Here is a 22,140-nt window from a genome sequence, read left to right on the forward strand (position 1 = left end):
GGAGGCCACGTCCCCTCGCTCACGGCAGGCACTTTACATCACCCGTGCCCGTCAGGACCAGGGAGTCACAGCCCTGACTGTCACTGGATGTGGCTCCTGAGGGGGTCTTCTTTCCAACCATGAAGTGGGTCTAAAAGGGACTTCTTTAGGATCAAGATTTAGTTTTCAAATATGAATCACTTGTGAGAAACTGGAAAATTATTTCAAGAACAAACGTGACTTTTACAGACTGTGGTCAGAGAGAGGCTTGGGTTTCTGTTTCAGGAGACGCAGGACAGAAGGGTCAGCTGCGCCCAGCCGGTCCCCTGTGCTCAGCCTCCTCTCCTGTCAGCCAGTCTCGGTGTGCTGGCCCCCAAAGCACGGGTGAGACCCTGCTCACCACCGCTGTCTCAGGAGTGCTCTTCCCGCGAGGGCGTGCGGCTCCTCCCGAGGCTCCTCGTCAGGGCCAGCATGTGGCTGCCTGTGTACAGGCCGTCTTAGGAAGCCACCCACTTCTGCAGAGTGCCTCTGCAGTGTGCTCCTTTTCTAGTGGTAGTTCCTCATATTTTCTTGTTTCATGGATACTTAAGTCATAGACCTATAGACCTAATGAATCCTACGATTGCAAGGCTACGGGACCACCTCGTGACATGTGGGCAAAGCCGTGTGGGTAGGCTCAGGTAACCGGGAAAGGGGCATCGTGTACCATATGCACCTAAAACCACATTATGGGGGGTTGGTAGGCACTTTCCACACGACCCTAAACCATCTCTGTTCCTAAGTGCCCATGAAAAATGTAGGAAGTATCATTTGGCACTTGGTGTCAGGTGCTAGGCATGTGCTCCTTGCCCCACCGTCCAAGCCACATGACAGAGCAGACGGTAGATTTGGGAAGAGGTGTCGTGTTCCTGGCCTGGGGCAGGGAGGCTTGGGATTCAACCCGGGGTGCAGGGGGATGGTGGCCATAGGGAAGGACTCAGATGAGGTTGAATAAATCAGACATGTGCAACTGGACATCGGAAAGTGCTCCCAGTCACCCAGCATCTGTGCTGTGGAGGAGAGGCTTGTCCCCTGCCACAGACTCATGGAGGGTTGAGCTCACGAGAGCACAGAGCGGTCCAGTGCCTGGGGATCCCCGGAGGTTCTGCACCCATCATGGGATAGAAAACTCCCCCAGATCAGGTAGCGCGACCTGGTAGCAGTGTGGCCTTGGCTGTGAGGGGCTCTGAGGCCAGCTGGCCCTTCCTTATGGTCCATGTGTTTCCGTCTCCCTGCCTATAGCCCTCAGCTCTGCAGGACTGCGCCCCTGGCCACGGCCACCTCTGCAAGCCCCTCACACCCACAGAGGGGACCCCCACTCCTGCATGTCCCCAGCTCCAGAGCAGGTTGAGCACCAGCCCCGTGGCTGACCAGCCACCAAACCTGCTCGAGTCAGGGGCATGGAGCGGGAACAGGACAGCTGTCCTCATCTGTCGCTGGGCGGGCAAGCTGGCCTGCAGACAGCTACCGACAGGCCTGAGCCCTGTCCCGCCTCCTCCCTGAAGGAAGGCGATCACTGCCAAGGGGCTGGGGCACAGAGGCGCCTGAGCTGTGCCCGGTGCTCCTGTCCACCGTGTTTCATGCTCTCTCCTCGCTGGGCCTCGGGCACGAGGGATCTTAGCCCTGCTTTGGGATGGCCATCTGTGTGTAACGAGGCAACCTGACAGCTGCCACCTTTGCCACCCAGGCGCGCTTCTGTGGCGTCGGGCGCGCGTGGCCATCACCTCATCTCCAGGGTGTCCTGCTCGCTGAATGGGACTTTGCCACCCGTGCCCTCTGCCGTCCTCCCTCCTGGCCCCTGGTGCCACCATCCCGCCCTCTGCTGCACGCATCTGAAGACCTGGAGCCTCAGCCGGGGACCTCAGGTGCACCGCATCCCTGGCGCCTGCCCTGGTGTCCCTCAGGTCACGCCATCGTGCCTGTGGGCTCGTCCATGAGCCCTGCGGCCTTTCTTCTCACTCTTTCTTCCTTAAGTTCTGTGACCTTGTCTTCAAACCTTCTGTGAAATCAAGACTCAACACAGAGACACGAGAACAGAGGCCTAAGGCAGAGGTGGTATGAGCCGGTCAAACAGAGGCCATGGCCCCACCAGCTGACCGGGATCTGGCCTCAGCTTCGTCCCCTCAGCTCCGTTGCCCAGTGCGCCTCTCTGAGCCCGGTGCGGTCCTGCCAACTTGTGCTCTGGTGTCCTCTGTGGCTTTCCTATCCCCAGGCCCCTCCAGCCCCCGTGAGCCCTGGGTGCAGCCCACAGTCTGATTTTGCTGACACACGTGAGGTGCGGCTCGTCTTGCTCCTGTCCTTGGCACAATCTGCCAGCTGGCAGATTGCTCTACTCCTCTCTTAACCTGGGGATGTGGGTGGTTCAGAACCACGCCTGCATCATTACTTTGTAGTATTAACACCTCTATAAACGCATCACCCCATGTGGAAACCAGACGTGGGCAATGCCTGGTCTCCCTGGGTGGCCCACCTGGTGCCTGATGTCCCCCTTGCAAGCTGAATCCTGTGTCACCTGGTACTGCCGGCACCTTCGTTGAACATAGACACAGGAATTAATAATGCTTATAAACTGTAGGCGCTGCCCTATCCACAGAGGTCCTAGGAAGTCACCGGGAGCCCTCCAGCCCCTTGGTGGTCTCACTCGGGGCTCTGCTCGGTCCCCAGGCTGCAGTCCTCACAGGTGTCCTCTCAAGAGAGGATCGCAGCTGTGTCACCCTGTGGCTTATCAGAGTTGGAAGACCCCGACCACCCGTGGCATCCAGGTAACATCTCTGAAAGACGCAGAGGGTGCTTCACCTGGGTGCCCCGCCTGGGCCCCCAGGAGGGTGGGGCTCCCCTCTGCTACCCCAGGAGGCCCAGCCTTGGCTGTGAGTGCGCCTCCCCGGGGGGCACGGCGGCGGAGCAGCTGGCTGTCCAGTCTGCATGGGGTCTGCCTTTTTCCTCCTGGCCTCAGACTTATTTCTATAAAATGTGAGATCTGGAATTTGGGAGCAAGTTTTGAGCCCTACAGGTTTGAAAGCTAGCTAGGAAGCTAGGTAGGAATAAGAAACAGACCGTGCAGGGCTGGGGCGGTTTGGCCTGGAGCCCGGTCCTCGCTGCAGGACGCTGGATTCCATCCTCCGCCTCTAGAAGCCTCAGGAATGGCGAGAATCCGGAGGCAGAGCCCGCGAGTGACGGGGCTGCGGGAGAGGGCTGCAGATCCACAGCCTCTGGGGAACGCGCCACCACAGGCAGCCCCCACCCGGGGCTGGAGGCTGTATTCGTGAGACCGAGAGGCATGGAGTGTTGTGAACGGGGAGCTTCTGTGGGGACAGGCAGAAAAGAGCCCTGAGCTGGGCTGGGACAGCCACTCCCTCCTCGGGGACGGTCTCGGTGTTCTCCTCCGCTGATGGCACTGCAGTCGGAGGTCCCGGGAGCCCGAGGGCGCTTGGTCTCCAGCTTGTGCTTGGGCCCTGTGCTCCTTGGAGAACCCCTCGAGCGTCAGGGTTTTCCACTGATTTTTCCTTACAGCTGAAGCTGGGTCGTTGCTTCCTGTTGATGCCTGCGTGCCATGGGGGTCACTCCCGGGGCCAGTGAGAGGGGTGCCGGCCGGGGGAGCGGGGCCGAGGCTGGCCATGTTGGGGTGTGGCAGCCAGGCTGTGGGTGCACTGGTCGTGGCTGGCATCTGAGCTTGGCTCCTGCCTTTTATTAGGGAGTTTAGGGGGTGAGAAGAGCAGCGAGCTCTGTCTTGGGGTCATGACAGGGGGGTGTAGGAACCTTTTGTTCTCGAAGCAATGGCGGCACAGCGAGTGCTCCCTAGGGTCTCGCTGAGCTGCCCTCCCCTGGACAGGCTCCCCCACCTGCGCTCCTGATCTTCTCATCCTGGCCCAGATGACCTCCTGGTCCACCACAGCTTACAGGGACTTGAAGTACGGGCTGGGTGACCCTCTGCCAGACCTGGCTCTGTCCCTCCCGTGACTGCTTCTTGGGCTTCAGGGACCTCACTGCCCCCTCTTCAGTTGGCATCTTGGAAATATTCCTCTGCGGTGGTGTGAAGGACAGGCCGGGCACGGGCAGGGCCTTCGTGCTTTGACGGGGCAGGCGCTGCAGGTGGGAGGGGCCGGGCCAGGCTGTTTGTCAGGCAAAGCCAAGCCTCATCCCCGCAGGATGTGTGCAGAGGCCAACATTTAGTCGCGTCTCCCTAGCCTGCCGTACCCAGATGCATGCTGGGACTCACGTGGCGTTACTTGTGACTGCAGACGGTGAAGGGTCGCCTGTGCGGCAGCCTCAGAGCTCAGCACCAGGAGCCCCACCTGGCCAGGTGTGCAGCGTCGTGCTCTAGCGGCTGCCATTAGGGGCTTCCAGCAGTGGACAGCGAAGAGGACCACTGCTCGCACTGACAGCTGTCGGGCCCACAGCCTGTGGCTCCACCCCGGAATGGGCACGTGGTGGCATGTATCTGTCATCTCACAGAAATCCCTATGTGCTTCCTGTGCACGCATCGCATGCTGGCCAGGGGGTGGGGAGCGCCCATCCTGCTTCCTCCAAATACAAGGACTTGTGGACAGCAAACGCCTGGCCGTTCAGAACTGGGCTGTTGCTGTTTGGCCTCCCAAGCTGCTGTCTCTCCACGAAATTTCAGTTTGTTTTGGAACTGGAGCCCACCCACGTTCTTCTGTTCAGCTGCAGCCGAAGCTGGTGCCCCACTTCTTGAAGGGCGCCTCGGCTCCCCTCCCATGGGAGGTACCTCAAGGAGACGGCTCAGTAGGCCCAGGGGAAGTGGCTGGAAAGCGGCTCTCCAGCCTCGGGGGCTTCATCCCCTATGGGAAACTGCAAGTGCCCAGGATGCTCAGGCCACTGGCCCCAGGCCATCACATACTCCGCACGGTGTGAGTGCCTTCTCTGGGTTGGGGCAGGCCGACCTTTTTCTAAGGGCCAGGCATTGCAGGCTGCCGTCTTCGAGGCCGTGCGTCCTCTGTCTTGACCACTGGAGCTATCCTGCACCTCGCCGCCTGCAGCATTCGTCAGCAAAGGGCTCCGGGTGGTCCAGGAAACTGTGTCGACCAAACAGGCCACAGCTGGCCCTGGCCCAGGGCCTGTCCTCCACCCTGGCTCCCGTTTGATGAGTGAAGCCCTGGCTGGGTCTGAAGGCTCTGTTTTGTTTCTATTAGGAAACGATTCTGGTGAAATGCCATCGTCCTGGTCACCCTAAGATCAATAAGACGTATAATTTTGAAAGGTAAGTGCTGGCCGAGTACACATAAACCATGCACATCGTGCCTGGGGTTGACTGACACGTGCCCCCTGTCCTGCCTCTGGGGGATGGCGGTTAGAGATAACCCCTGTGCCCACCCCCCAGGTAAATCCAGGGCTTTCTCTCTTTCTCTCTTTTCTCTCTCAAACAACGGGGCCTGAGTCAGAGGCCTTCCTGGTCAGCTGGGTGTGAGTGATCCTGGCTCCTGAGTGGGAAGGTCCTCCCCCCCCCACCCAAGGATGGTGAGGGCCCCCCGGCACAGGCTTAGTCCTCTGCTCCTAACTACAATGTCTGAGGACTCTCTTCCTGACCCGGCAGTGGCCTCTGGCTTTGTGGGGACAGTTGGAGATTCACGGACTCCTCCAAGTCCCCAGCTAGGGACAAGTGAGTAGGGGCAGGGTGTCCTGAAAGAGCCTCCAGGGAGAAGCAGTGGACCTCAGAGCACACACAGTCCACCAGGCGCCGTCCAGCCGGGGTCTCGGGGACGGGGCTGCCCAGCAGCACTGGGGTGTCTGCCTGCGCACACCCCTGTGCTTCCGAGCTCCCAGGCAGGGCGCCACCTGTCCACCTCCCGCATCCTCTCAGCTTGGGGACAGGCAGGGGTCTCGAGTGTGTCGGGGTGCACATGTAGGCCTGCACACAGGCCCCGCTCCTGCCTTCCTCCCCCGACGCAGCCTCTGTTTGTCGCAGAGTCTACGGTCCAGCAGAGTCTCAGGAGGCTGTGTTTGCAGATGTGTGTCCCCTACTGACGTCCTTCCTGGATGGGTGAGTGAAAACGTTTTTAAGACCAGTGATCACAAGCCTCTTTCCCATACAGAAATCAGAGGCCTGGCCGGGGGCAGCCTGTGGCCAGTGCTGGCTCTGTGTCCTGCACTGCACCATGTCTCCACCCCTGGAGATGGAGGGCACTGCTGGGCAGAGCGTACGGGCCTGAGCAGGGCTTGGGTGGCTGCGGGTGGACTCGAGCCTCCTAGCGGCTGCCTTTACCCTCTGGGATTCTTTACATTTCACACGTTCTAGAAGTCTGCTGTGAACGCTCCATCATGTCGGGGGCTCTGTCTATTCTTAGAAAAGACAACTACCGGTTTTAAAGGCAGGGGTCTTAGGAGTAAAGAGCACTTCTTTAGCCATCAGTTAAACCAGGTTGGAATATTGAACTGAGGATCCTCAGGCCACAACTTGCCCAGAGGTCCACATCCAACTCCCTGGAGAAGACGCCCCTATGTCTGCCCAGAGAGGAGGCCGCGTGACCGACCTCCACAAATAGAAGCTAATTGCAGGGTTGCTGTCTCGCCATTGGTGCCCTGGCTGCCCCGAGGCCTGTGATCTGTGGAGTGGGGCTGGCCATGTCCACCTCACCACCCCGGCACCCAGCGATCCCCGCTCACCACTGGGCACTTTCTGCCTCAGCTGGCCTGTGTCCATCTGCCCTGGAGATGGCCAGGCTGCTCCGGTCAGCGGGCATCTTTTCAGAAGTGAGGAGTCCGTGGTGCAGTCTCGGCTGCACCTGCCTTCCCCTGGTAACCGGAGCACGCTGCGCTGTCCCAGCCTCTGTGCTGCCTGCTTGCTCCCCCTCCCAGGGGGGGAGCTCTGCTGGGTCAAGGGCAAGGGAGGTGGGCTACTCAGATGAGAGTGGGGTGTGGTGGCTCCCGCCACCGCGCCTCGAGCCTCCTCAATCCCGAAGCGCAGGGCGACAGCTTACAGGCCCTGAGCTGGTCCCTGTGGCCCCAAGGTCTCTGGGGATGCGACAGCTCCCTCAGTCTGGGCCTTTGGGCTCGTCACTGCTCTGGGCACTGAGCGTTCAGATGACCACCAACCAGTTGCCCAAACCTTTGTCCAGGGAAAGCACTCACTTGACTCAGAGATGAGGTGGACAGTGCCCATCCAAAAGGAGAAGCCAGATCAGAACCTCCAGGGTGAGGGGAGTGCTGGGTGACCCTGCCGGGCAGTCAGGGTGGAGGACCCTGCAGCGTGCATCTGGCCAGCACCTTTCAGGCAAGACCACCTCTGGCTGAGGATATAATTTCATGTAATAAACTAATGTAAAACGTATGTAGATGTTTCCGACCTTCTCATGGATGTTTTGGCCTACAGGACTGGAGGGAAATTCAGGGTCCATCAGGAATCCTTGCCTTCTGTGGAACAAACTGTGGTCCAGTAACCCCAGGGCAGGTGGTGGGGAGGGCCTGGGCACTGGTGGGTTCACTGGCAAGAAGGAAAGCCCACGGTTCCTTGTGTTGTCCTTTTGTGTCCTAAAACCATCGGTGTACGACGGTGGCCACTGTGCTGCTGACTAACTAAAACCAACAAAATGTTCTCAGAACATGGTAAGAGAACGCGCAGACTTCTATGGCATTTCATGAAACACGAAGATGCACTTGCCTGGGGCCACTCTAATACTGCGGTGAAAGCCAGTGAGACATTGTGGGAATTCGGAAGGGACCCACTGTGGGTCGGCCCTGGTGACCTGCGAGCTGACGGAGGACATGACCCACGAGAGACGCCGGATGCGAAGCAGGCGGGGCGAGATGCGGGCTGTGTGCAGAATAGCCACACGGTGGCCGTAGTGGCACTAGTCGTGGCTGAATGAAAACCTGACTTACAAGAAGTGGAGTCACAGGGGGACACGAAATGAAGTGTGTTGAAATTTCACCCTCAGTGAGGGCGCTTTCTCGCTGGGCGGTGGCCGGCCGGGCGTGTGCTGTGCCTGAGCGGGCTTTGCCTTTCAGGTTCAACGTGTGCATCATGGCCTACGGGCAGACTGGGAGCGGGAAGAGCTACACCATGCTGGGGCCGCATGCTGGGGATGAGCCTGGGCTGCCGTCGGGGGCTCACGCTGACTTGGGAATTATCCCCAGAGCCGCGGAGGAGCTCTTCAGGTACTTGGATGGTGGTGACTGTGAGCACAGAGCCTCGGTGCTGTGTGGGACGAGACGGGGCGGGAGGGATGGAGAGCAGGCCCAGGGTCAGCTCGCGCTGGACAGCCGTTCACTCAGCTCACAAAAGTCTCCTGAGGACGGAGCTCTTGACCAGGATCCCTGGGCTCCTTTCCCCCCCCGGGAGCAAATTCCTCCCTCCTGATGGAGGGTCTCCTGTTGCATTCACGGGTCCCCACAGGAGACCTGTGGCCATGGTCAGGATGTCCCCACCTAAATTAGTCCTAGGAAAACACCATAAGGGTCCTCAGCCGCCCAGGTTGGCAGGGCCCATGGCGACGGTGAGGCTCTCTAGCCCACGCCCGGCTTGGCCTCCTCACTCCCCTCTGGTTCTCACGCTGCTCTGCACGCACCCTGGCTGCCCACCCAGCCGGCCCGGGCCCTGCCCCGTGGGAACAGATGGCTCGGCCAGCGGCCTCTGTGCTCCCCACCCTGGGACTCGACTCTTGACTCTATTTCCTTATGTTGATCTTTTGTGTCCTAAAACCAGGGATGAACCATGATGTAGCAATCCCACCAAGCCGGGTGCTTTAGTGTCTTCAAACTGGTATTCCTTAAATATTTGTCAAACTCGCGTGTCTACCAATTTACTTGGACTAAGTACCTCTGGGTACATGCTGCAAAGTCCTTCCATGTTCTCTGTCATGGGCCACCTTGTGCATTTGCATAATGTTGTGCTGCAGTGACAGGTCCTGGAGATCAGGACTTCCCAGCATGTGCCTGTGTGTGAGGGGAGGGAAGCTATGCCTGTGCCCTCAGGGATCCCCCAGGGCACCTGCGTCCATCCTTCCCCATCTCCTCGGCTGAGCAGAACAGGGCCCTGGGAATAGCATCAGGCCCCACCACAGACACACACCAAGAGATGTCTCACCGATGCTGAGCTCAGGTCTTGGGGTCCAGCTTTGGGGGAGTCTCGGTGTCTGTAGACACTGCTCAGCTGTGGGCTGCAGAAGAGCTCGGAGATGAGGTGGACAGTGCCCATGCAGGTGGAGAAGCGGATCAGAACCTCCAGGGGCAGGGGAGTGCGGGTCTGAGCCCCAGGCAGGGCCAGCCGCAGCTGGGAGCCGCAGGACTGCTGGCTGGAGCGCGAGGCTCCTCACTTCCTGTGGAGGCTGAGGGCTGAGAAGGCCTGCGGAGGGGATTTCCGGGGGGGCGTCTGCCCTCTGCCTGCCTCAGCCCTCCCGCTCCTCCTTCACTGTGAAGGACCTGCACAGGCAGCCTCTCGGCATCTGGACGCAGAGCACCAAGCCATCTGGACACCGGAGCAGACGGCGCGGAGGGCTCAGATCCTTAGAGAATTGACAAGAGATGGGCAGCAGGCCTGACCAGTCAGTTCATGCAGATGGCCAACAGGCCTACGAATGCTGCACACCACCAGTCGGGGAAATGCGAGTCAGAACCACCGTGAGCCCTCACCAGGCTCCAGTGAGACTGGCCATTGCCAAGAAGACTGAAGGTGACCGCTGGCGAGCAGGTGGAGGAAAGGGGCCCTTGCACTGTTGTGGGAGTGTGAATCAGCACAGCCAGCGTGGAAAACCACACGGAGATTCCCTGGAACACCAACAGTAGAACTAGCACGTGACCCAGCCATCCCACTGCCAGGTGCACGTCCAGAGGAGAGGAGTCAGTGTGCTGAGGGGCACCGGCTCTCCCTGGGTCACCGCAGCTCGACTCACAGAAGGTCTAGTGTCCGTCAGCTGAGGGTGGACAGAGAAGGGGCGGGGCATGTGCCCCATGGAGCACGAGTCGGCCACAGAAGGACGACCCTGTCGTGTACAAGAAGATGGGCCTGGAGATCACTGTGCCAGGAGAGCTCAGCCCGGCTCAGAGGGACAGGCACCGTGTGATCTCAGTCCAAGTGTAAGCTGGCGAGGTTGATCTCCCGGAGCTGAGACCTCAGCTGGTCACCTGAGACGAGCTCTAGACATGGTTCAGCCAGACGTGGGGGTGAGTCTGGGGGGGCGGTCTCACTGAATGACTGGCACTCTCCTTCCCGTGATCCGAGAGGCTCTGTGGGTCACTTTCGTAGTTACCTGGATATTGCCCGGATCCTGGAAGTGTCCTCAGACATAGGCGAGCCGTCCTGCAGCCCCAGGGGTCGAATTACTCTCACCTGTCCCTGTAACCCTGCCCCTCCTGGTCTTTTTTGATGAAACTTTCTAAGAATGAGGGTCCCCCCAATAAAAGCCCACTTCCAAACGTGCCCTCTCTCTCGCCAGCCTCTCGTCACTTTCCGCGCTCTCCCATTTGGGGAGCTTGAGGTCGAGAGCAGAGGAGCCGTCCCGGAGCTTGATTTAAAGGTAAAGTGTGTGTCTGTGTTTTATTTGGGGTCCCAGGAAATTCACACGACTGACCTTAAGTTCAGCTGCCCGCACTGGTCGGGGGCAGCATGGGTGTGCCGGAGTTAACATGTGCTCTGTCCTCCCGCCAAAAGACAAAATCACAACCCGGGGCCTGCGTATCAGGGAGTGTCTGAGGACCCTTTACCCTAAAACAGGGTCCTGCTAGACCGCACTTACCAGAGAAGCCGTTGCTGCCGTTTGAAATGAGATTCGGGGACTCTGCTCTGGCATTTCCCCACTTCCTTCTAAGCTGGCTGTTGACACCGCCTCCTGGGCTGGGTCTCTGCTCACCCTCATTCACCTGATGCAGGATGCTTTCCTCAACACCGCCAAAGGCATGGAGAACGTGAGGTGTGTGTGATGACTGTTCAGCCCTCAAGAAGCCTAGAGTGGAGAGGTCGCAGCAGGAGGACGTGTGCCGGACCACTGGACACGGCACAGAGCAGCCGAGGGCACGCAGGAGGGAAAGGGGTCTCTGCACGGCCTGCCCATGTAACCCAGGAGCCTGGGCTGGTGTCGCCTGGGCTGACCACAGGACACTGCTCTCCGTGACGACCGCATATCTTGCCCGAGAAACTTAGCTGCTTAAAGGCTAAAACAGAAGATGCAGTTTCCGACCCCTTCTGGAATCCAGAGGACGACTTGATGAGCATTTTAAATGAACTCTGGGGAATTCTGTGGATGAGAAGCGTCTGCTTCGGGGCCCATGACCCTGAGACACTTGGCCCCTGCCAGGAAAGGCCACGACTGCAGAGGCCATGTCCACCCAGCTGCCGGCTCAGTGAGCTCCTCTGGCATCTTCCAGACCCTGTTCCTGGCACGGTCCCCACAGACTCCAGTGTGAGCACCGCTGGCATCTGGACCCTTGCCTCCTCTTTCCCCTTTGCTCTGTTGCTGAGGTCTGTTGTTTGCCATGAGAAGACATCGATTGCTTGTTTTACCCACAACTGTCTCTAGATCTGGACTAACGACTCCTTCTAGCAAAGCTCGGACAGGAAAATCTCACAGGACTTGCCTCAAGCACACCGTCAATGCCCTCCCCTGGGCCCGTCCTCCTGGGCGAGAGCAATGCAGGATGGGGATCAGCTGACCCAACTGTGCTGTGTCAAGGAGGCGGGAATCTGGACCATGAAGCAGCTTCATTTGTCCTTTGGCCTGGGACAGGTCTGGGGGGTAGTTTTGTCAGAGGGCAGACCAGGATCAGGAGGGATGTGGGAGGGCGGGCAGTGGTGGGGGGTGGGCTCCCCTCTGGGTGAGCAGCCCCCTTAGTTCTAGTTCTCCAGTGGTCAGCACACCACACTTTAAAAGCTGAAGCACTGTGAGGCTCGTGGTGGTGTTTGAGAGCTGAGTGGGTGTGCAGGAGGCCAGGGGACATTGGCTGGACCTCATGAGTGGATTGGCCTCCATGCTTCTGACCAAGCCTCCCTGAAGCAGGGGGTTCAGACAAAGGAGCCCTGTGGTCTGCAGCTTGCCCCAGGCTCGTGCCCCAGGGTGAGCTGGCTGGGGGTCTCTGCTCCTGGTTGTGAATCCTTCCTTCTTCTCCACCTGGGCCGCGGGGCCTGTGGGTAGGGCTGTGCAGCAGCTGATTTAAGCAAGACTCCCATGAAGTCACTTTGTCCCCAGGGCGCGGTTCTCCCTCCAGGTTAGATGGGACTCCCTTCCCAGTGACCTGGGTGCTGTGAGACCTGCCCTGCACCCTGCTGCCGGATTCCTGCTGAGTGTCTGTGGCTGCGGCCATCTGCCATGGGGCCGGGCTGTCCTCTGTTGGCTAACCCCCTGTGTGCTTCCCCAGGCTCATTTCAGAAAGTCCACCGAGAAGCCCCACGGCTGAGCTGTCCATAGTGGAGATCTACAATAACGACATTTTTGATCTCCTGGCCAAGGAGGGTTCTGGAGCAGCGGCTGGGACCAAGCGTGAGGTCCTGACGACCCGGGAAGGGTGCACAGAGGTCCCCGGTCTGACCTGCACGTGAGTTCAGGCGGAGGTCCCCCTGGCCCCGAGGGGCGGTTGCCTCCCAGGTGCCGATCGGCCATGGCCCAAGCAGAGCCAGCTGTGAGGGAGGATCGGGCTGGTGGTCAGCGGGACGGGCCACACGGGCTTCAGTGCTTAGTGCACGTCTCCCAATTCTTAGTTTAAGAATTTTTCTCCTTCCTTCCTCCCTCCCTCCCTCCCTCCCTCTCTCCCTCCCTTCGTTCCTTCCTTCCCTCCCTCCCTTCGTTCCTTCCTTCCCTCCTTCCTCCCTCCCTTCCTTCCCTCCTTCCTCCCTTCCTCCCTCCCTTCCTCCCTCCCTCTCTCCCTCCCTCTCTCCCTCCCTTAGTTCCTTCCTTCCCTCCCTCCCTCCTTCCTTCCTTCCTTCCTTCCTTCCTTCCTCCCTCCCTTCCTTCCTCCCTTCCTTCATTCCTTCCTCCCTTCCTCCCCTCTTTCCTTCCCTCCTTCCTCCCTCCCTTCCTTCCTTCCTCCCTTCCTTCCTTTTTTCCCTCCTCCCTCCTCCCTTCCTCCCTCCCTCTTTCCTTCCTTCCTTCCTTCCTTTCTTCCTTCTTCCCTTCCTTCTTTCCTTCCTTCCCTCCTTCTTCCCTTCTTTCCATCCTCCCTTCCTTCCTTCTTTCCTTCCTCCCTCCCTCCCTCCCTCCCTCCCTCCCTTCCTTCCTCCCTCCCTCCCTTCCTTCCTTCCCTCCCTCCCTCCCTCCCTTCCTTCCTTCCTTCCTCCCTCCCTTCCCTCCTTCCTTCCTCCCTTCCTTCCTTCCCTCCTTCCTCCCTTCCTTCCTTCCTTCCTTCTCTCTCATGGTGCTGGGGATCAAGCAAGCCCAGGGCCTTATGTGTGCCAGGCAAGCGCTCCACCACTAAGATACACCCCCAGCCCAAAGTGACCTTTTTTACTGGGAACTGTGCAGGGGTGAGAGATATGTTAATTAGCTGGAATGCTGTGACTGTGTCACAATGTGTAAGTCTGTCAAAACATCAAGGTGTTCAATAATTTTTATATGTTGATGATATGTTAATAAAGCTGTTGAAAATAAAAAAGGGGTAGAGCTGGGTGGTGGAATGCCAGCCTGTGCACGCAGGGCCCTGGGTTCAGTCCTCAGCACAAGAGAAAGAAATAGAAAAAAGACTTTTAAAAAATATACATAAATAAATGTATCTTTTAAAAAGTCTTCATCAGAGTCCATGGGATGGGTGCCATTTTGTCACCAAATGGGGCCCAGGAGGGAGACAGGGACCTCAACTCAGCTTTTGTTGGCTCTTGACACATGCTGCAGAAAAAGAATTTGGGGACCTGTCGGGAAGAGGCATAGCAGAGATTCATTTAGGAAGGCAAGGGGCACTCACCGGAGGGACAGAGCGCAGGCCATCTCAAGAGTGAAACGGGCCTCGGGCTCTTCTCTTAAAGGAGACCGCAACCAGGGAGCCAAGGCTCCTTTAATCTCGGAGCTCAGGATGGGGGCCTGGTTCTCTTCAGGATCTCCAGGCTGACCTTGCTGGGCGTTTATAGATAACTTTTGCAACATTCCCACCTCATAAGTCACTAGCAACATTTTTTCCCTTGGCTTTATTTAGTCTAAAGAAAATAGGTTGTGCAAGCTAGCAATGTGGGGGGCGCCGGCTCACTGGGCCCCGACACTCTGAGGCCCTGGGCTGCTTAAGACTCAGACCTGGGGGCACAGGCCAGGGAGTGCAGGGCTGCTCGTGGGGCATCTTGGGGTGAAGTCACAGCCCCCATCCTTCTGTACTCCCCTGTCCACCTGTGCTTGTGTCTTCCATCCTCCTCAACCCCACCTTGAAGGAGAGGAAAAGCCGACGAAGTGACCTCACTGCCCACAGTCAGTCGAGGACGGTGAACTTCCTCACACTTGAACATCAGCATTTTATAGAGCACAGTAACACAGCCCTTGTGAATGTGCACTCCTCACATGGCCTGGGTTCTCAAGTTACTCTTGTGAGAGCCCTGTGTGGGTCAGCACCTGACCCACCACTAGGGAGTGACAGGAGGAATTCCCGCCTGAGGCCACGGCGGGGCTGCCCAGCCGGGGACTCAGACTCAGCAAGAGAAGACTGTGCCGGCTGCTGGTCCTGTTTCCAGAAGCCTGAGGTGCCAGGCACTTGGTGGTGACATGTTTGCAGAAGTAACCCAGACTCTCAGCTGTTGGCTGCCGGACTGTGATCAAAACGCAGCCCTTCCCTGCGGAGCCTGGGCAGCAGCCCCGATCCCCGGACATGGGCTCTTATCTCATGAATTTAATTTGATAGAATATTCTAAAAACGTGGGTCCGTGAGGGTGGATGGAGGAAGATGGGAACTGGGGGTTACCGACCTTGGATTTGGTGAAACACTGGTTATTTTTAATTGCTTATGTTCTGTTTTGCCTAAATCAGCTTCAGTCTCCTCTGGAATTGCCGTACCCTTGTCTGGGAGCGGTGTCTGTTAGCGGTGGCACGCTGTGTTGACCTGGGGGCAGCCTGGTGGTATTTGCTACCTGCCCTTGGGTGCCCTCTAACACTTCTCCTCTGCCAGGGCCGTCGCCAGCGCCGCAGAGCTGGTGGCACTTGTCCATGGAGGTCTGCAGCTCAGAGCGAGGCACCCCACCTTGGTGCACATGGCTTCTTCCAGATCTCACCTGGTGGTGACGGTGACTCTGACCGTGGTGTCCCCCTCAGACAGCACTGGTGAGCTGCTATTGGCGCTGGGTCAGTTCAAGTAACAGAAATCCACCAAGAGGAAAAATCCCGGGGTCCCCGCGGGGTCTGGAGCAGGAATTGCAGCCACACGCTCCAACGACCTGGGATCTGGGACCTGAACACAGGAGGCCCTAGGACCCAGGCTGGGGAGAGAGAGGGAGGTGGGCGGGAGGAAGCATCTGCTAGGGACATGGGCAACAGGGCATGCGGCACCTGGGGGCGTGGGGCAGCGTCCTGAGGGGACTGCACAGTGGGAGAGAGAACAACGCCTGGCGTGTCAGAAAGGCCGTGTCATGCCACAGAGGCCCACGGCGTCCAGAGCAGAGCTCCTGGACTCTAGCCACAGAGGCCCACACGTGCCTGCGCACGGGTGCACGGCAGGGCGCCAGGAGGCAAGGCAAGGCTAGGCCCCGCGGAAGTCCATGGTGCAGAGGGTGTGTCCTGCAGAGCCCTGCTCTGCCCCCCACCCCCCAGCCCCAGGGAAGCCCTGCTGACCTGCCCCAGCTCATTTCCTTCTTGCCTGGAAGGCCAGTGTAGACAGATGTGGTGCGTCCGGAAGGCCAGTGTAGACAGATGTGGTGCGTCTTATCACAATGACACTCCACACTGTGGTCCCCGGACAAGGGAGGGCGGGGGCAGCATACTCACTCCTCGAGCCACTCCACCAGCCAGCACACTACTGCCCGGCACAGGACTGGGCTCAGGTAGGGCCCAGGTAGCGCCAGGCACCTGATATGTAGGGAGCTCTGCTGATCCTGTGAGGGCTGCCACAAGGCACAGACACAGAGGTGCCTCTGTGCAGGGATTCTGGGCTCTCCTACGAAAATCTCTGTGTTTTCTGTTTTGTGCCATGAGCATAAGCTCTCGAGGGTCTCGTGGAGTCTGTTCAGGAACTTCGCAGGGCGAGACTTCATACCCATGGAAACAGCACTTCTTCGGGCTTCTGTGAAGCTGATGGATGGATTTCCAGGAGGGCATGGGTTTTCCCGGGGTTCCGGTCACCATCGTCACCCGGACTTCCAGGAAGCATTATTTAGTTTTCTTGGGATGGACTGGGCGTTCGTTCGACTTCCCAATGTGAAGCATGCTACCCGCCTCCTTTTCTTGTTATCGCCCCCTACAGAACCCACCGACTGCCCCTCTGCCCAGTTTGCTTCTAAGAGGAAGAGAGAGGCAGAACCAGCTTCTGGCTGGTGGGTGAGGCCTGGAGGGTGGAGCTGCAAGAGGCCTCCGCACTGACTCCCTGCCCGGCTGTCTTCTGTCCTCCCCTCCCACCAGGCCCGCAGCACCATCCAGCCCCCCTGCAGGGTCACGCTGGGGCAGGGAAGGGGTGGAGCACCTCTCCCCAGGCTCGGCCTCTCCAGCCCCTTCCTGTGGACCACACGGGTTCTGCGAGGCAAGCGCGGGCCAAGCTGCAGCTGGTGGACCTGGCCGGCAGTGAGTGTGCAGGTGAGCAGCAGCTGGCGGCCAGCTGGGTAGACAGGCAGCGGGCAGAAGCCCTCACCTGGGGGTGCCCACAGCCAGGCTGTGACCGGCCACCAGGAAGCTCTGAGCCTGGCACCTCTGCTCAGGTGACTCGAAGCCCTGTCACATCTGGCCATCAGAGGTCTCCCCAGGGCAGTCAGAGGTCACGTTCTTCCTCCTGAGTTTCCAGGAGCAGCTCTGGCCCCTGGAGGAGCCATGCTGGCGCGATGGCGGAGTCCACTGTAAGGACTCCCAGGAGGTGCCTCCCCACCAGCTGCCGAGAGGCCCTCCGCCCAGAGCCTCCTTACTCCTGGGCGCTTGCTGAAGTGCAGGGTGGCTGAGGGGGCTCCTGTGCTTTGCAGGTGCATCTGGGGTGACTGGCCTGGCACTAAGGGAGACCTCGTTCATCAACCGGAGCCTTGCAGCCCTGGCAGATGTCCTGGGTGCCCTGTCGGAGCGCCGTGGCCACGTGCCTTATCGGAACAGCAAGCTTACCCACCTGCTCCAGGACACCATCGGTTCGTCCCCCTCGGATGAACCCAGAATAGAGAACACTGTGAGCTCAGCCTGGGGGAGCTGTCCCCAGCCCAGATTGTCCTTGGGGCCCACCCAAGTCTGCTGGGCTTCTGGGAGGTCCCCTCTCCAATGTCCCTGGCACTTGGTGGCAACTGCACTTGTGCTCTCCAGTCTTGGGTAGGGCTGGCTGGTGTGCGCCTTCAGAGGTGCACCCCTCGCCATCCAGCTAGGCTCAGGGCTCTTGGGGAAGGCCTCGCACCTCTCCCTCCACCACGCTGGACTCAGCAGTAGCCAGGGCCACCTGCTCCATGAGCCCCAAGCTGTGGGAGCTGCAGCTCTGCTGAGTGGGGTGAGGGCACTTGGTGCAGCCTCAGGGCCTGTATCTGCCACCTTTTTGGGGACCGCACTCTGCTCCAAGTGCCAGTGGACTTTGTGTAGGCAGCTGGACCCCGTCCAGTGCTTTGGGACATATAGATGCCATTTGTCATGACTCCTACTCAGCTCACATCTTGTTCCTTTTATTTAAGGGGGTGATGCGAAGCTCCTGGTGATCCTCTGTGTGTCCCCCGGGCAGAAGCACGTGGCAGAGACACTGCAGGGCCTGGGGTTTGGGGCCCGAGCTCGGCAGGCTGAGCGGGGACAGGCTGGGAAGAGGCCTTCCTGCGCCCAGGTGAGGAAGTCGTGCGGGGGCTCCGCATCTCGATGAGTCCTCTTCCCCGGAAGTGTGCTCTCTGTCACTGTTTTCTAGTGTGGGTGCCTGAGGAATAAATGTGTTTGGATTTGATGAGCCTCTTGTGCCCCAGGGACCTGTGGCTGGCTGGCTGGGAGATCCGCGCACAGCTCAGGCCAAATCACCCGGCACAGGAGGCCAGAGAGAGGACGGCTCGTCCAAGGAGCCTCCTCCCGGAGCAGGTGGGCAGCAGGTGCTCAGGTGGGTGAGGAGCTGTGCTGTCTGTGCAGCAGGCCCGCAGCCCCCCAGGAGGCCCAGCTCTGCGTGCTGTGCCTCCTTAGACACAGACCCAGGAGCTCTGCGCACAGGCTCCAGAACTAGACAGACTTGGGCTCTGCCTCCTCCCGGCTTTGTGTCCCAGAGAGGGAAGGCCCCATTTCCTTGTCTGTGAGCTGGGGTGAAGATCAGGGGTGCACAGTATGGGCATCGAGGCCTGGTGGAGCAGAACAGGTGCCGTACTCACAGCACACCGCCCCGAGGTGTCTGCACGTTGCTTCCCTGGCCAAGTGAGGGCCCAGGCTGGGCACAGTGGCAGGGGAGGTGACGAGACCTCCAGCTCGTGGCCAGGGGTCTATGAGTAGTCAGGGCTCTGGGCACCGAGGAGGAAACAGCCCATTTCATGTCCACCAGCCTCTGGACTCACGCAGCTCCATGTGTGGGAAACCAACCACAGCATCGGGGGACTTGATGCCAGGGCAGTAGAAGGGCCTGGAGGGGGCTGGGGATCTGCCCGCTGCTGGTGTCCGCGTGTGCTGGGAGCCATGTCACAGGACCCAGTGGCAACCTGAGAGCTGCATTCCTTGTTTCTGACCTTCTGGGCAGAGCCCCGCTGTCCCAGGCTGACAGAGAAGCGCAGGAGACCCTGCCCGCAGGCCTGTGGGGAAGGGCTAGACCCGGAGGCCCACAGAGCAGTGGTCGGAAGAGCAGTTTGAAGTCACTTTGTGTTTTCCCCAACTCCTGGTGCTGGGGCTCGGGGCTCTGTGGGACAGGAGGGGGCGAGGGGAGCCCAGCTGGTCCCTGAATCGAGCTTTCCACCCAAGTATGTGGAGAGCAGAGGCCAGCTGGGGCAGGAGGGTGGGCCACCATCTGGGGAGGCCCCTGCCCAGGAGGGACTCCTGCCGGGGAAGGCTGTGAGCAGGAACTGTATGCTCCACGGGGCAGGCTGCGGGGAGACTGGTAAAGGGGAGTGAGTCTCATAGTTCCCAGGACCCTCAAGTACCCCCCACACACACACATGAAAGAACCAGGTCTGGTGGTGTAGGTCTGGTGGGAGTAGGCTGGCCCTCACTCAGCCATGGGTGGGAGGAGGTGTGACCTGAGACAATGACAGCCCCCTGTGCCTCCCTTGACCCTGGACAGGCCTGACCTCAGGTGAGAGGCTCTTGGGACTGGTGCAAGGCTGAACTGGATTTAGGTCAGTGTAGACCCTGCTTAACACTGAATATGGAGTGTGGACAGGACGTGGGTGTCAGTCCTCAGACAGGGAGGCTCAGGCCTCTCTGGATCTGCTGCCCGTAGATGACTCAGTGCCCAGCAGTGACTCGGGCAGCACAGGAAAGCTGGGGTACAAGTGTGTATCCCCAAACATCTCCAGGAGGGGAAGGAACCCCCGTTCTGGGTGGCAACAGAGTGGCACACATCCCAAAGATAGCCTGCACCAGGGGAACATAACATGGCCAGAGGCTGACCCTCAGCTCTGACCCCCTGGGGGCCCTCCCTCCGGGAGCTCCTTCATGCGAGGCCGGAGTTGCACCCCACTCTCTTCAAACCTGTAGGAGGTCTGAGGTCCCTGGTTTTAAAGATGTTTTGTGCTGATTTGTTGGAAGAAAGGATTCAGCAGCAGCTTAAGAAGCACGTAACGGCTGCGTGAGGGATGGACCACGAGGGGAGGCAGAGACTTCCTGACCACTGAGTGACAGCAAGGACAGGACCTGGGTGTCAGGGTGTAGAGGGGTCCAGTGCCTCTGCTGGGGCGGTTCCCTGAGGACCTGGCTCCGAGCAGAGTGTGGGGGAGGTCCGCGACACTGGGGAGGACACGGGGGCTGAGTGTGTGGGTGCTGTGCTGTCCCCTTGTGGTCACCCCATTCTATCTCATGCCCAAGCCTGTGAGGGATGATTTCCCACGACACAGAGTGTGTGGGACAGCAGGCCTCAGAGCCAGAGGGAAACTGCTAACCTGGAGGGGTGGACAGGGCTTTGTCAGCACAGGGTTGAAGCCAGGGGCCAGTGATCCTCAAAGAGGCCGTGTGCCTGTGTATTCTGCGACTGGCAGGGTAGGACAAAGCCAGGCCCAGCCCTGCTTTGTCAGCAGAAAGGGACGCGCTGCCTTGGGGAGAAAGAGGAAATGGATTCTGCCCCCCCACCCCATGTCACTGGGGGTGCCAGCAAGCTGTCTGCTCAGGACGAGGCCCAGCCGACCACTGCCTCATCGTGTCCCCTTCCTCCAGGACACGTGGTGTCTGCTGCAGTATCCAGTGAGCTGGGTGACACGGCCTTAGTGAGCGCGGCCCTGGGGGCAGCGAGAGTGGGCATGTGGTCGGGCAAGTTGGCGTCAGACTGCAGCTGTGCCTTGGCAGGGCTTTGTCCCGCTGCCAGCCTCCAGCCTCGGCCCCAGCTCTGGTGTGTAAAGAGCCACACGGTCAGCACACATCCATTCCCTGGAGGCCTACTTCGTGTCCAGCTGTGTTCTGGGCACTGGAGATGCCACAGTGGACACACAAAGCTCCTGCCCTGGGAGACTGCAGAGCTGGGCGGGAGAGCCACGTTCCCCGAGGCGTGTCCTGCCCCCAAGTGCAAAAATAGTTGGTTATTCCACAAGCTGCAGATTAAATATGTCCCCAAAGCTCTCTCTTGCCAAGGTAACGAGGGCTGGGAGGCTGGGGTTTGGCAGGTGACTTGGTTAGGAGGTGGAGGGCCACGCCAGGATTAATGATGTTATTAGAGGTCCCAGGGGTCCTCACCCCTTCTACTGTGTGAGGCCATGGCAAGCAGGAAGAGGCCCTTGACCAGAGTCCAGTTGGCCTGGGCCTTGGGCCCCCAGACGTGTCTCTGCCTGAACAGTTTCTGTGCCCGTGATTCGCTGCAGGAGCCAAGCTAAGGCTGCATGAGAGCTGCCTCCCCAGAGACCAGGTGCCTGCAGGCCACCTCTCATGAGAAGCCATGTGCAAGGCGAGGCTGCAGCCGGGTGGCCACCGACCTCTAGGGCCCTGTCTCTGGGCCAGGGGCATCGCTTCATGGACCTGTCACCACAATGGGGATTGGTCTGGTCACAACCCCATCACACCTTCCAGAGTGGTGCCCATCCCGAGTCCCTTGTGGGTGACTGAGGTCAGCCTGGGACTCAGCTGGCCCTGCATGCTGGATGATGTCCCCGCCCTGCTCCGGATGGCCTCTTCCTCCTGCTCCAGCACCACTCAGGCCCCGCAGCCTCTGGCACCCAGAAGACCAGGCCCCAGCACCAGGGAAATCAGACCGTTCAGGACACTGCCCGTGGTCCCAGATGCTCTGTGATGGTGACTCCAGTTTCTACTGAGCCTGAACCCTTGGCTGCCTACTTCAGGTGCACACGGTGACAGCAGCAAAGGGCAGATGGGAGAAGCCACATGCTGCCAGCAGCCCCAGCAGGTCCACAGGAGTCGGGCACGGGCAGTGTTAGGTGCAGGCCAGCACCCAGGCCAAGGGCTGCTGGGGACGCTGGGGACGTGGCAAGCCATGGGGGCCATGGAGGCTTGGGCAGGTGAGGAGCCCAAAGGAGCTGCCAGTCTGAGGCCTGTCCTGCAGCCAGGGGCCTCCATTCGCCAGCAGGAGGGCTGTGAGCCGAGATCTGGGCACAGACACATGTCCCTGGGAGTCAGCCCTGTGACCAGAGGGTCTGACACCAGCATCCCCAGCTTGAGCCGGACTCTGAGGCCGGAAACCTCCAGGTGGTCATGGGCACCCTCTGCCAGGAGGAAAGAATTAAGGCTGGGAAATCTGAAGTAGGTCTGAAGGAAGTTCAGAGAAAAATCAAAAACCATCCAATCCCAACTTTCAAAACCTGGAAAATAACGCTAATCATCCCAAGATTCCGAGTCAGCACTTTTATGAACTGGTGGCCTGAGTAACGAGCCACACACAGCCTGGGGCCTTTGCAGAGGGTCCTGTGAACCGCGCTCTGAACCACGTGGCCCTCCTGGCTTGGCAGGCCAGCTCCCAGCAGTGAGCCTGAGGCATGTCCCCTGTGCCGGG

General features: G+C 59.5%; 1 protein-coding gene across 1 annotated transcript in view; it reads left to right on the forward strand.

Annotated features, from left to right (window-relative positions):
• Kif25 (kinesin family member 25) overlaps positions 1-17,889 on the forward strand; it is a 29,083-nt gene extending 11,194 nt beyond the window's left edge. The window contains exons 6-13 of the mRNA XM_071613867.1: positions 5,169-5,236; positions 5,942-6,016; positions 7,981-8,130; positions 12,322-12,498; positions 15,040-15,191; positions 16,482-16,652; positions 17,030-17,185; positions 17,711-17,889. Coding sequence (XP_071469968.1) covers positions 5,169-5,236; positions 5,942-6,016; positions 7,981-8,130; positions 12,322-12,498; positions 15,040-15,191; positions 16,482-16,652; positions 17,030-17,185; positions 17,711-17,889 — 1,128 coding nt within the window. The remainder of the gene's footprint in view (positions 1-5,168; positions 5,237-5,941; positions 6,017-7,980; positions 8,131-12,321; positions 12,499-15,039; positions 15,192-16,481; positions 16,653-17,029; positions 17,186-17,710) is intronic.
• Positions 17,890-22,140: the final 4,251 nt, after the last annotated feature.

Source organism: Marmota flaviventris, chromosome 6 (genome assembly GCF_047511675.1).
Source record: "Marmota flaviventris isolate mMarFla1 chromosome 6, mMarFla1.hap1, whole genome shotgun sequence".
Classification (NCBI taxonomy): Eukaryota; Metazoa; Chordata; class Mammalia; order Rodentia; family Sciuridae; genus Marmota; species Marmota flaviventris.